The sequence below is a fragment of the Chiloscyllium punctatum genome, chromosome 22, assembly GCF_047496795.1.
Source record: "Chiloscyllium punctatum isolate Juve2018m chromosome 22, sChiPun1.3, whole genome shotgun sequence".
Taxonomy (NCBI): domain Eukaryota; kingdom Metazoa; phylum Chordata; class Chondrichthyes; order Orectolobiformes; family Hemiscylliidae; genus Chiloscyllium; species Chiloscyllium punctatum.
Window position 1 is genome coordinate 88,721,546 of NC_092760.1, and position 14,929 is coordinate 88,736,474.

At 44.0% G+C, this 14,929-nt stretch overlaps 1 protein-coding gene across 2 annotated transcripts in view; it reads left to right on the forward strand.

Moving 5' to 3' along the window:
- The window catches only part of LOC140493842 (glutamine-dependent NAD(+) synthetase-like), a 100,269-nt gene that overhangs the window by 25,566 nt on the left and 59,774 nt on the right, over window positions 1–14,929 (forward strand). For both annotated transcript variants that reach the window (XM_072592801.1, XM_072592802.1), the window contains exon 6: window positions 4,213–4,264. In XM_072592801.1, coding sequence (XP_072448902.1) covers window positions 4,213–4,264 — 52 coding nt within the window. The remainder of the gene's footprint in view (window positions 1–4,212; window positions 4,265–14,929) is intronic.

A 14,929-nucleotide genomic window follows, 5' to 3' on the forward strand; every position in this document is an offset into this window, starting at 1 on the left:
AATTGGCCATGCTAAATTGCCCATAGTGTTAGGTTAGGGGTATGGGTGGGTTGCGCTTCGGCGGGGCGGTGTGGACTTGTTGGGCCGAAGGGCCTGTTTTCACACTGTCAGTAATCTAATCTAATCCCTGTAAACCCTTCCTATTCATATACCCATCCAGACACCTTTTTTAAATGTTGTAGTTGTACCCACTTCCAATACTTGCTCTAGCAGTTTGTTCCCTATACACACCACCCTCTGCATGTAAATATTATCCCTCCAGTCCTTTTTAAATCTTTCCTCTCTCACCTTAAACCTTTGCCCTCTAGATTTTGACTCCCCTACCCAGGTGGAAAGACCTGGCTATTCACCCTATCCATACCCCTCATGAATTTATAAACCCTCATAGGTCTCCCCTCAGCCTCCAAAGCTTCAGGAAAAACAGCCCCAAGCTATTCAGCCTCTCCCTATAGCTCAAACCCTCCAACCCTGGCAACATCCTTGTAAATCTTTCTCAAATTTAACAACATACTTCTGATAGTGACAAGAATTGTATATGGTACTCCAAAAGTGATTGCACCAATGTCCCGTACAGCTGCAAAATGACATCCCAACTCCTGTACTCAATGCTCTGACCAATAAAGACAAGCATGCCAAATGCTGTCTCCTTCACCCCCTGTCTACCTGTAACTCCACTTTCGAGGAATATGCTCAAGTACACCAAGGTCTCTTTGCTGAGTAACACTCCCCACAGCCCTACCATTAACTGTATAAGACCCACCCTGATTTGTTTTACCAAAATACAACACCTCACATTTATCTAAATTAAACTCCATTTGTCACTCCTTGACCCATTGGCCCATCTGACCAAGGTCTTGTTGTACTCCTGAGATAATCTTCTTCACTGCCCACTGCACCACCAAGTTTGGTGTCATCTGCAAACTTACTAATCATACTTCTTACATTCAAGTCTGAATCATTTATTATAAATCACTGAAAAGACGTCCAGTGTCTTTCTATCACTATGCCTTTTTGCCAGCTGTAAGAAAAATTGACAGATTTGTCATTGCCAGAAGGCAAGTTGAACCACATTTATGTAGCTGTTCACCAACCTGTTACTGAGGTCTCTTTGAGACAATGGCCTGAGTGCTGACACTTAGTTAGTCACTGGGCGGGGGGGGGGGGTGCCTCTCTGAATGAGGGCCACGAGTGGCTTCTGGATTCAGCAACTAGAATTATGACACCCACTCAAGATCCAGTCCAGAGTTCTGGAACTCTAGGTGTTGAAAGTTTGGAAGATAACAAATTTTTATAGGAAGAAAATATAGTGGAGCCTCCATGTCTACACACATTTAATTTAATATTGGCATAAAGCAAGAGCCAGAGGAGAATGGTAATTAGCCAGTTGAATGACCTTGGAACTAAACTTGCCTTTAAAATATAGAACATTACAGTGCAGTACCAGCCCTTCGGCCCTCGATGTTCCAACCTCTGGAACCAATCTGAAGCCCATCTATCCTACACTATTCTATTTCGTCCATATGTTTATCAATGACCATTTAAATGCCCTTAAGGTTGGTAAGTCTACTACAGTTGCACGCACCTACTACTTTGAGCAAAGAAACTACCTGTGACATCTGTCCTGTATTTATCACCCCTCAATTTAAAGCTGTCCCCTCATGCTAGCCATCGCCATCTGAGGAAAAGGTTTCTCATTGTCCACCCTAGCTATCCCTCTGATTATCTCACGTCTCATTTTAAGTCACCTCTCAACCATCTTCTCTCTCTCGAAAACAGCCTCCAGCCCCTCCGCCTTTCCTCATAAGACCTTCCCTCCATACCATGTAACATCCCAGTAAATCTCCTCTGAACCCTTTCCAATGCTTCCACACCCGTCCTACAATGTGGTGACCAGAACTGTATGCAATATTCCCAAGTGCAGCCGCACCAGAGTTTTGCACAGCTGCAACATGACCTCGTGGCTCCAAAACTCAATCCCTCCACCAATAAAAGCTACCACGCCATATACCGCCTTAACAACCCTGTCAACCTAGGTAGCAACTTTCAGGGATCTATGTAAGTAGACACCAAGATTCTCTGCTCATCTCCACTGCCAAGAATTTGCCCAGTACTCTGTATTCCTGTTGCTCCTTCCAAAGTGAATCACCTCAATCTTCCACATTAAACTCCGTTTGCCAACATTCATCCTCATCTCTGCAGCTTTTCTATGTCCCTCTGTAACCTACAACACCCTTTGGCACTACCAATAACTCCACTGACCTTCGTGTCATCTGCAAATTTACTAACCCATTCTTCTACGCCCTTATCTAGATCATTTATAAAAATGGCAAACAGTGGACCCAAAACAGATCCGTGTGGTACCCCACTAGTAACTGAACTCCGGGATGAATATTTCCCATCAACCACCACCCTCTGTCTTCTTTCAGCCAATTTCTGATCCAAACCACTAAATCATCCCCAATCCCATGCCTCCATATTTTCTGCAATAGCCTACTGCTGGGAACCTTACCAAATGCTTTGCTAAAATCTATATACACCACATCAACTGCTTTACCCTCACCCACCTGTTTGGACACCATCTCAAACAACTCAATAAGGTTTATGAGGCACCACCTACCCTTCACAAAACTGTGTTGATTATCCCTAATCAACCTATTCCTTTTGAGATGATTATAAATCCTATCTCTCATAACCATTTCCAACACTTTACCCACAACCAAAGTAAGGCTCATTGGTCTATAATTACCAGGGTTGTCTCTACTCCCCTCCTTGAGCAAGGAATCACATTTGCTGTCCTCCAGTCTTGGCACTATTCCTGTAGACAATGACAACATAAAGATCAAAGCCAAAGGCTCTGCAGTCTCCTCCCTGACTTCTCAGAGAATCCGAGGATAAATGCCGTCCGGCTCAAGGGACTTACCTATTTTCACATTTCCAGAATTGCTAACACCTCCTCCTTGTGAACCTCAATCCTGCCTGCCCAAGTAACCTGTATATCAACATTCTCCTTGACAACATTGTCAGTTGGACACTGGAAAAGACGAAAAAAAAAATTCATTTAGTGTTTTCCCCTATCTCCTATGACTCTGAGCACATCTTCCCACTACTGTCCTAGATTGGCCCTCATCTTTCTCTAGTCATTCTTTTATTCCTGATATACCTATAGAAAGCTTTAGGGTTTTCCTTGATGCTATCTGCCAAAGACTTCTCATGTCCCCTCCTGGCTCTTCTTGGCTCTCTCTTTAGGTCTTTCCTAGCTACCTTGTAACTCTCGAGTGCCCTAACTGAGCGGTCTCCTTCTTCCTCTTGACAAGAGATTCAACTTCTTTAGTAAACTATGGGTCCCTCACTTGACCACTTCTTCTTCCCTGCCTGACAGGTATATACTTATCAATGACATGCAGTAGCTGTTCCTTGAATAAGCTCCACATTTCAATTGTGCCCACTCGCTGCACTTTCCTTCCCCAACCTATGCATCCTAAATCTTGCCTAATCACATCTTAATCACCTTTCCTCCAGCAATAACTCTTGCCCTGCAGTATAAACCTATTCCTTTCTATGATTAAAGTCGACATAACCAAACTGTGGTCACTATCGCCCAAGTGCTCACCTAGCTCCAAATCTAACACCTGGCCTGGTTCATTACCCAGTACCAAATTCAATGTGACCTTGCCCCTTGTTGGCCTGTCTACATACTGTGTCAGGAAACCATCCTGCATACATTGGACAAGCACTGACCCATCTGAAATACTTGGACTATAGTTCTCCCAGTCAATATTTGGAAAGTTAAAGATGCCCACAACAACTACCCTGTTACACTCAGTCCTATCCTGAATTATCTTTGCTATCCTTTCCTCGACATCTCTGGAACTGTTCAGAGGACTATAGAAAACTCCCAACAGTGTGACATCTCCTTTCCTGTTTCTAACCTCTGCCCATAATAACTCAGTCGACGAGTCCTCAAACGTCCTTTTAAAATTCGAGACTTGAAATATTGTTTGTATGCGGAGCAATATACTTATTTGACAGAGTAGAATATTCCTGTCCCTTCAAAATAGCGCATTGTTTGGCTTATTAAGAGCAATTCCTTGGCAGATGTGACATTAAACTTGAAAATGGTTAAGAGTTTCATTTTGTCATTTATATTTCTGCGGGGATTATTTCTCTTGATTAATTTAAATAATTGGTCATTGTTTTGTTTCTTTTTCCCAGGATAGTCGAAGAATTTTCCCTTCCAGATATAATCCAAAGGGTGACTGGACAGGTGAGTGCAGAATCGATCCCTTTCTTTGTGGTTACTTTATCAGGAATTGATGTATGAGCTAAATCCTGTTCCAGGTTCCAGCAATTTGTTACTCTGGTACTCCACTATTCATTTTCTTTTTTATCATGTTCTTGGGATGTGTATATTGTTAGCTGGATCATCATTTATTGCCCATTCTGAGTTCATAGAATCCCAACAGTGTGGAAGCAGGCCATTTGGCCCTTCGGGTCCACACTGACCATCCAAAACGCATCCTCTGCAGACCCACTCCTCTGCCATTTCCCTGTAATCCTGCATTTCCCATGGCCAATCCACCTCACCTGGACATCTTTGGATACTATGGGCAATTTAGCATGGCCAAGCCAGCGAATCTGCACATCTTTGGACAGGGGAAGATGGTGAAGCTGCTCCCTTGAACCACAGCAGTGTTGGGACACCCATAATGCTGATAGTGAGGGAAGTTCCTGGCCATTTGGACTCAGTGACAGTGAAGGAACGGCGATATATTTCCAAGTCAGGATGGTAGTGGATTGGAGGAGAACTTGCAGGTGGTGGTGTTCCCATGTATCTGCTGTTCTTGTCCTTTTTAATGATATAGGTTGAGTTCTAGGGAATTGAGTTACAGGCTGGAGCTTTTTCCCTGGATGGAGGCTGCGATGCTTTCAGAGAGATTTATAAAGTCATGAGTGGCATGGATAAGGTGAATGGACAAGACCTTTTTTCCTGGGGAAGGGGGAGGCCCAAAATTCAAGGCCATAGGTTTAAGGTGAGAGGGGAAAGACTTTAAAATGGACCTGAGGGGTAACTTTTTGACATGTGTGCGTGTATTAAATGAGCTTCCAGAGGAAGTGGTAGAGGTGGGTACAATGACAACATTTAAAAGGCATCTGGATAGGTATATGATGACCAGGAAGGCTTTCAAGGAATAAGGGCTAAATGCTGGCAAATGGGACTAGGTGGGATTAGGATATCTGGTTGGCATGGTCGAGTTGGACTGAAAGGTCTGTTTGTGTGTATGACTCTTTGAGAGTGGCCATGGGTTTGGATGGTGCTGTCTAAGGAGCCAAGCTGAGTTGCTCTAGCTTTTGTGCTGTAACTTGCTTTTAATCAACTATCCAAGTGGTGCAGCCAGTAAGAACGGCTGGGATTTGTTTAAATTGGATCTGAAACTGTGAATGATCTTAAATCGGTCAGGTTAAAGAATTGATCATGAGCAGCATTGAGTTGCACTAAATATTCAATCTGGTGTCAAATCAGGTAAGAAAATAAAGAGAAAAAAGGTTATATTGAGAGAGGGATATGAGAGATCAAAAAATAAATCATATTGGACTAATTTAAAAACTATGATTAAAATCTGCAAGGTGGCATTTCTACATTGATTTAAAAACTATGTTCTTTGTCTGAGAAATTATTTGACATTAATTAAGACTAGCCATTCTATTAAAAGTCTCTGTTCAGTGGATGAGTCAAATGCCAATCCTTTCCGCATGTAATGGTTATACCTTTTTGAGTTGGATAAGTAGCTGAGTGCTATTCAGTGTATTTGAGTTGAATCTGTAGGTGAGATCCAGTTTTGAGAAAGACTTCAGAGGAGGCTTGTATCTTGGCGTGTGACTTCCAGTTTTTTAAAGTGTGACTCCATGAGAAGCAAATGTTTTACACTGAGAGTGCTTCATGTACTCCATGAAGTGGTGATGTTGGTACAGGTACCACATTTAAAAGACATTTGGGACTCTAAGATGGTGGCGATTCTGAAAAACTGCTGTGGACAGCTCTGCCTAACAGCCAAGGCATGTTGGTGTTTTTTTGCCATCTCTGGCCAACTTATACGGTGGAATTATTAGTTTTAAAACCTTTACAGAACACATATTTGTTAATATTGGGAGTGGGAAGGATGCCAAAGGGAAAAGGATTGAGCAATCAGCAGCAGGGAGGACACCCCCCCCTTCCCCCCCCTCCCCCGGGACCTGACAGACTCTCAGAAATTGGCTGCGGTGATGGAGAGACGTACTTTGAAAGTTGCGGCTGCGATTGAGGAAATCCGTGGGGAGATTTGTGCCCAGGTCCAACCTATCACATCCATGCTACAGAAGTATGAGCAGGAGATCCAGGGCCTCGGGGAGAGGCTGGAGGAGGTGGAGGGTCAAACTAAGGCCTCGGAAGCTGCGATGGAATCCTCATCCAGTCGGATCCAGGTGCTGGAGTGAGAGGTGCGGGCCTTGTGAGACCATATCGACGACTTCAAATTGAGGTCTCAGGATAAATCTCCGAATTGTCGAGCTCCCTGAAGGTGAGGAAGGTGAGCAGCCAGTCTGTTTCTTTGAAAACTGGCCGCTGAAGGTTTTGGGCCTTCACATGGAGTCCAGCAGGCTGCAGATTGAAAGGGAGTATCGGGTTACAGGGCACAGGTCAGGGCCAGTGCAGCATCCCCACCCGGTCCTAGTGCACTTCCACTCATATAAGGACAAGCAAAAAGTCATAGAAGCTTCCAGATCCCTGGGGAAAGATCCACAGGAGCTGCTGTACAAGGGGTCAAAAGTCATGTTTTTCGAGGATTTCTTGGCAGCTTTAATTTGAAAGAGGAAGTCCTTCAATAAAGGTAAAAAGAGGCTGAGGAACCTGGGCATCCACTACCCCATGGGATACCCCAGTGTTCCATATCAGTCACAAGGGCTCAGTTTATACATTTTGACTCAGTGGATAAAAACTTTGTAGACAATTTAAAATGGATGGACTGGCCTGAAGAATGCAGTTAATGTTTGTTCTCCTTTTTTCTTTGTAAATATATTTATTTGCAAATTTTTAAAAACTTTACAAACATATAAAATTATTGAAAAAAAATCAATCAAAAGTGTCAGTATAATAAGAAAAACACAAATTTATAATACAACTGCTATCTACTAACAACTAACCTACTCTTATATTACAAAGCAAATCCTCACACTGTACAAAGCAACACCAAAAGAAAGAGAAGCAAAAACTTGTCTTTTGGATCCGACAGTGGACAGGATGCCTTGTGGGCCCCCAACTATTTCTTTGCAGGCCAAGCAGGTGGTTGACTCATGCGAGGAGTTGGGGCTGGTGGATATTTGGAGATTTCTTCACCCTCCCGGCACCTTTGTTTAAAACCCACATAAATGTCACACGAGGATTGACCTCTTTCTGGCTCCCTTGGCCATCTGGATACGATTATGAGTTGTAAAATTGGGAATATAGCTATCTCCGATCACGCGGCAGTATATTTGGAGGTTCAGGCCAAGAGTGAAGGGCTCGGTTTGCGGCACTGGTGTTTGGACCCTTTTCTCCTTAAGGATTCCAAATTTGTGAAATACTTTTTGAAGGAGTTTCAGGAGTTCTTGACTATCAACTCAGGCACGGCTAGTAGTCTGTCCATGCTATGGGAGACTGCTAAGACCTTTGCTAGGGGATTAGCTATTTCCTATTCGGCTAACTGGAAATGACAGAAGGAGGAACAGCAGCGTCTAATTGTGACGCGGTTGAAAGCAGCGGAGGCAGCACATTTTGCACAGCCTTCGTTGACTAAGCTACAGCGGATCACGACCCTCTGGGCTGCCTTGAATTCAATATTGACACATACCGCAAAGAAAGAACTTGGTTTTGCTAGACACAGGCTATTTGAAAATGGGGATGGGCCAGGGAAGTATTTAGCGTACCTGACTAGGAAAAAAATGTGCTCCCCAATCCATTACTGCAGTCATAGACAGCGCCAGGGTCCTTACATACGATGCTAAAAAGATTAATGAGGCTTTTTAGAGCTGTTACTCTGAATTGTATCGGTCTGAAGGTTGCGAAGACAGGAGGGCTAAAATGGAAGCCTTTTTTTTTAAGAACCTGGATCTCCCAGAGGTAACCTTGGAACAGGCCTCTCTCCTTAATGCCCCCTTGACAGTTCAGGAAATACAGGAGGCAACTAAGCAACTTCAGAGTGGGAAAGCGCCTGGCCCTGATGGTCTCCCGGGTGAGTTTTATAAGGAGTTTATAGGGATTCTGTCAGGGCTGATGTTTGGAGGTGTACAATCACTGCTACGTGCATGAACGCCTACCACCATCTTTGAGAGAAGCTAATATTTCCTTAATTCTTATGAAGGAGAAGGTTCCTGAGGATTGTGCCTCATACAGGCCCATCTCTCTATTAAATTCAGATTTCAAGATTATGTCTAAGATCCTGGCACTGAGATTGGAAAGGGTTTTGCCCCATATTATTAAAGAGGACCAGACAGGTTTTATTAGGGGCCGTAAGTCCTCTATTAATATTGATGGTTGCTGAACGTGGTCCAAGTTTGTCAGCAACGATCGATTTCAGGGGTTGGTGATTTCCTTAGATGCAGAGAAAGCATTTGACCAGGTGGAATGGCCTTATCTTTTTTGTGTCTTAGAACAGTTTGGGTTGGGTGGAGGCTTTGCGAGGTGGGTGGAGGTTTTACATCACCACCCTCTGGCCGTGGTCGTCATCAACTGGGTGAAGTCTGGGAATTTTAAGATTGGTAGGTGTAGTCGGCAAGGCTGCCCCCTCTCTCAATTGTTGTTTATGTTGGTGACAGAGCCGCTGGCAGAGGCTATTCGTCAGAGCGTCCACATAACCGCTCCGGGATTGAGGGTACACAAGATTACACTGTATACGGATGATGTCCTTCTGGTTTTTATCAAACCCAATCACCTCCGTACCCCATTTGATAGAATGTATCAATTCATTTGGGGCTATTTCAGGAAATAAGATTAACTTTGCAAAATCGGACGCTATGCCTTAGGGGAACCTTAAGGATGTGCCAGAAGTTGAAAGTGAATCTAAGTTCCCTTTTAAGTGGTCACAGGAAGGGTTCTGATACCTAGGCATTTTTATTACCCCCAAGTTTGATCTGTTATTTCGGACTAACTTTGCTCATTTGCTCGACAATATTAGGCGAGATCTCCAGAGATGGGAGACTCTTCCAATTTCATGGCTAGGCCGAATATCTCTCATTAAGATGAATGTTCTTCCTCATTTGCTTTATCCCATGCGTATGCTCCCTTTAATGTTTCCCAGGTCAACTCTGCGGAAGCTTATGGGGTGGTTTGGTTCCTTTGTCTGGCATCGTGGGCGGCCCCTCATCAAACTTACTAAATTGCAGTTGCCTCAAGGAGGGGGAGGAGTTGATTTCCCAGACATCAGGAGATATCAATTGAGTTCCCTGCTGTCCTTTGTCTGTGATTGGGTAGGAAACAATCCAAACTCAATATGGCTGGACATTGAGGCCTCCCAAGCAAAGTGCCTTCTTATTAACTTGTTGCTCATAGATAAGATGAGGACAGTTCTGGATCTCTGCTGGAACCCCATTGTCATTAGTACAGTCAAGGCATGGCGGGTGATGTGTCAGAGTGAGGGTTGTTTATCCAAGACTTCGTCACTTACATCTATAGTCAGCATGCCAGGGTTCTGACCAGGGATGGTGGACTCAGGGTTCAAACTATGGGCAGCAAGAGGAGTTTCTAGTTTGGGAGACTTGTTTGAGGAGGAGGTTATGGTGTCTTTTGAGCAACTGAGCCGCAAATGCGGGTTGCCCAGCAGAGATCTTTTCTGGTTTTTTTCAGGTTAGGGGTTTCATCCAGAAGAAGACTACGTTTCTCACTCAGCCCTATAAACCTGATACAGAGAGGCTGCTGCTATGTTCCACAAGCACCCTTTCGGTTAGTGTCCTCTATCGCCTGCTGGGTGGTAGGGCCTGGCAGGATATTAACCAGTTATGAGAGGTCTGGGAGCAAGAGCTGGGAGTGGCGATCTCTTCTGAAACATGGGAGAACATATGGGAGAATGCTCGAAAGATCTCAATCTGTAACAGGACATGTGCTACGCAGTTAAAAGTTCTGCACAGGGTTCACCTGGCACCAGAACGTCTGGCGAAGTTTAAAAATGGAGCATCTTCAGTGTGCCCCAGATGTAAAATAAGTGTAGGTCCTCTTACCCATTGCTTCTGGACATACCACAGGCTCCATGTGTATTGGGGCGGCACTGAAGGGAGATATAGGGAGGGTATTGAGGACTGAAGTCAAAGTAGACCCGATATCTTTCCTCTTAGGTCTACTGAATTTACCATCTTTAGACGGGCATGGGAACAAACTATTTAATATTCTTGCATATTGTGCACGGAAGAATATTCTGATGAACTGGGTGTCTGAGAACCTGCTGGGATGGCAGAAATTAATTATGGAGCACATTCCCTTGGACCTTTTTTACAAACATGGTGCACCACACAACAGACCATTTTTATAAAACATAGCAGCCCTACTTGAGTTATTTGGCTATAGATTTATCAGTTATCTTAACTAGGGAGTTTGTTTAACCAGGATAGTTAGGTTTGTTGAGCCTTGGGCCCTGGAGAGGGGGACTCCTGAGTTAATATGGGTATGTATACAATGCTCCCATTCCTTTGTCTGTATTCTGTGTCTTTTTGTTTTGTTTTGCTTTATCTTATCGTTATTTACTTATTTATTGGTGTTGCTTTGCACAGTGTTAGGGTTTGTTTTGTATTATAGGGTAGGTTAGTAGTTAATAGACAGTAGTTGTATTGTAATTTGTGTTTTTCTTTTTATTGTACTGATATGTTATTGATTGTATTTTTTTTCAATAATCTTATGTTTGTAAAGTTAAAAAAGTTTGCTAATAAATATATTTACCAAAAAAAGGGCATTTGTATAAGTTTGTAGCGATATGGGCCAGGAGCAGGCAGGTGGGACAACTTTAGTTTGGGATTATGGACGACATAGACTAGTTGGACTGAAGGGTCTGTTTTTTTGCTGTATGACTCTGTGCAGGCACTGGAAGTTGCTATTCAATTTCCGGTAATACTGAAGGGTACTCTACTTACTTCTCCCACTGCAAAGTTCAAGTAGTGATTTTGGATCTATATCGATGTATACTGAGCTTGTTTTATATCCAGAAGATAAAGATTCTTTGCACATTTGAGTGTAAGTTGATAAGGTTGGCTGTCCAGCAATTCTACACACCTTTTGAATGTCTGAGCAAGAAAGTAGAGATTGTGCACTTCAAACAAAAAAAATCACGTGCAAAGAAAAATCCAAGGGAACATGCCTGGACAGTGTGAAAGCAAGTTTAGAAATTAGCAGAGACTTTCTGTTGGCTGACATAATACAAAAATGCCTGTACATTTTCGGAAGGGAGTTTGAAGTTTGTTAGAGGGGTGGACAAATTAGAAATGATTTTGAAGCTTTTGCAGTGTTTACTAGAATCTCCTTTTCAACTGGACCAGTTGAAAACCAGTTCGCAAGGCGGCCATGTTTGTCAATCAAAAGTTGCCGCAGAAGCAGAGCGGAAGAGTCGGACATCACATAGAGCCGTGGTAATAGGGGACTCCATCGTGAGAGGAACTGACCGGGGTTTTTGTGGCAGCAGACGGGATTTAAGGATGGTGTGTTGCTTTCCTGGTGCTAGAGTGAAAGACATCTTGGACAGAGTGCAGGACATCCTCAAGGACGAGGGTGAAGAGCCCGAGGTGGTGGTACACGTCGGCACAAATGATGTCGGGAAGAAGAGGAGGAACATACTACAGCGAGACTTCGCAGAACTAGGAAGAAGGCTAAAAAGCAGGACGTCCAAGGTGGTTATCTCCAGTTTGCTTCCAGTTCCTCGGGCTAGTGTGGCCAGAAACCGGGAGATAATGGACTTGAACGTGTGGTTGGGGAACTGGTGCAGGAAGCAAGGTTTCAAGTTCTTGGATCACTGGGGTATATTTTATGGTAACCATAAATTCTACAAGAGAGACGGCTTGCACCTTAATAGAACAGGGATCGGCATTCTGGCAGGCAGGTTTTCTGCTGCAACACCGCTACATTTAAACTAAGTAGCGGGGGGGAGGGGACAAGCTGGATGTTTAAAAAGGAAATTGAAGGGGTAGTTAGAACAAGAGAAGTCAAGAAAGACAACTGTATCAAGGAGGCAGAAAACTGGAAAAGGCATCATGCTGTAAAGTTGAGTGAAATAAGGGTTGAGGGGAAGGGTGAGAGCAGTAACAAATTAAAAATTCTATATATGAATGCACGAAGCATTAGACACAAGGTGGATGAGCTTGAGGCTCTTTTGGAAATTGGCAGATACGATATTGTGGGGATAACTGAGACGTGGCTTCATGGGGACAGGGCCTGGGAAATGAATATTCAAGGCTACATGTGTTATCGTAAGGATAGACTGACGGGCAGAGGGGGTGGGGTGGCCTTGTTGGTAAGGGAGGATATTCAGTCTCTTGCGCGGGCGGACCTAGAGTCAGGGGATGTAGAGTCAGTGTGGATAGAGCTTCGAAACACTAAGGGTAAAAAGACCCTCATGGGAGTCATCTACAGGCCCCCAAACAGTAGTCTGGATGTTGGAGGTAAGTTGAATCAGGAGCTGAAATTGGCTTGTCGCAAAGATGTTACTACAGTTGTTATGGGGGATTTTAACATGCAGGTAGACTGGGAGAATCAGGATGGTATCGGGCCTCAAGAAAGAGACTTTGTGGAGTGCCTCCGAGATGGATTTTTGGAGCAGCTGGTGCTGGAGCCGACCAGGGATAAGGCGATTCTGGATCTGGTATTGTGTAACGAACCAGAATTGGTCAGTGACCTCGAAGTGAAGGAGCCATTGGGAAGTAGTGACCATAATACAATAAGCTTCAATCTGCAATTTGAGAGGGAGTGGGTACAATCTGAAGTGACAATATTTCAGTTGAATAAAGGGAAATATGGAGCTATGAGGGAGCAACTGGCCAAAGTTCAATGGTTTAATACCTTAACAGGGAAGACCGTGGAGGAACAATGGCAGATATTTCTGTGTATAATGCAGAAGATGCAGGATCAGTTCATTCCTAAAAGGAAGAAAGATCCCAGGAGGAGACATGGGCGGCCGTGGCTGACAAGGGAAGTAAAGAAACATATAAGGTTAAAAGAGAAAAAGTATAACTTAGCGAAGATAAGCGGGAAAACGGAGGACTGGGAAGCTTTTAAAGAACAACAGAGGATTAGTAAGAAGGAAATACGCAGAGAAAAAATGAGGTACGAAGGTAAACTGGCCAAGAATATAAAGGAGGATAGTAAAAGCTTTTTTAGGTATGTCCAAGGCAAAAAAATGGTTAGGACAAAAATTGGGCCCTTGAAGACAGAAGCAGGGGAATATATTACTGGGAACGAAGAAATGGCAGAGGAATTAAATGGGTACTTCAGATCTGTGTTCACTGGGGAAGACACAAGCAATCTCCCTGAGGTAACAGTGGCTGAAGGACCTGAACTTAAGGGAATTTCTATTTGCCAGGATTTGGTGTTGGAGAGACTGTTAGGTCTGAAGGTTGATAAGTCTCCGGGACCTGATGGCCTGCATCCCAGGGTACTGAAGGAGGTGGCTCGGGAAATCGTGGATGCGCTGGTGATTATTTTCCAGAGTTCAATAGAATCGGGGTCGGTTCCTGAGGATTGGAGGGCGGCTAATGTTGTGCCACTTTTTAAGAAGGGTGGGCGGGAGAAAGCAGGAAATTATAGACCAGTTAGTCTGACCTCAGTGGTGGGAAAGATGCTGGAGTCTATTATAAAGGATGAAATTACGGCACATCTGGATAACAGTAACAGGATAGGACAGAGTCAGCATGGATTTATGAAGGGGAAATTATGCTTGACTAATCTTCTTGAATTTTTTGAGGATGTAACTTGGAAGATGGACGAGGGAGATCCAGTGGATGTAGTGTACCTGGACTTTCAGAAAGCTTTTGATAAAGTCCCACACAAGAGGTTAGTGAGTAAAATTAGGGCGCACGGGATTGGGGGCAAAGTACTAGATTGGATAGAGAATTGGTTGGCTAACAGGAAACAAAGGGTAGTGATTAACGGCTCCATTTCGAAATGGCAGGCAGTGACCAGTGGGGTACCGCAGGGATCCGTGCTGGGACCGCAGCTTTTTACAATATATGTAAATGATATAGAAGATGGTATCAGCAATAACATTAGCAAATTTGCTGATGACACAAAGCTAGGTGGTAGGGTGAAATGTGATGAGGATGTTAGGGGATTACAGGGTGACCTGGACAAGTTAGGTGAGTGGGCAGATGCATGGCAGATGCAGTTTAATGTGGATAAATGTCTGGTTATCCACTTTGGTGGCAAGAACAGGAAGGCAGATTACTACCTCAATGGTATCAAATTGGGTAAAGGGGCTGTTCAGAGAGATCTGGGTGTTCTTGTCCACCAGTCAATGAAGGCAAGCATGCAGGTACAGCAGGTCGTGAAGAAGGCTAATAGCATGCTGGCCTTCATAACAAGAGGGATTGAGTATAGAAGCAAAGAGGTGCTTCTGCAGCTGTACAGGGCCCTGGTGAGACCACACCTGGAGTACTGTGTGCAGTTCTGGTCTCCAAATTTGAGGAAAGACATTCTGGCTATTGAGGGAGTGCAGCGTAGGTTCACGAGGTCAATTCCTGGAATGGCAGGATTGCCTTACACGGAAAGACTGAAGCGAATGGGCTTGTATACCCTTGAGTTTAGAAGACTGAGAGGGGATCTGATTGAAACGTATAGGCTTATGAAAGGACTGGACACTCTGGCAGGAGGGAACATATTTCCGTTGATGGGGGAGTGCCGAACCAGAGGACACAACTTAAAAATACAGGGTAGACCATTTAGGACAGAGAT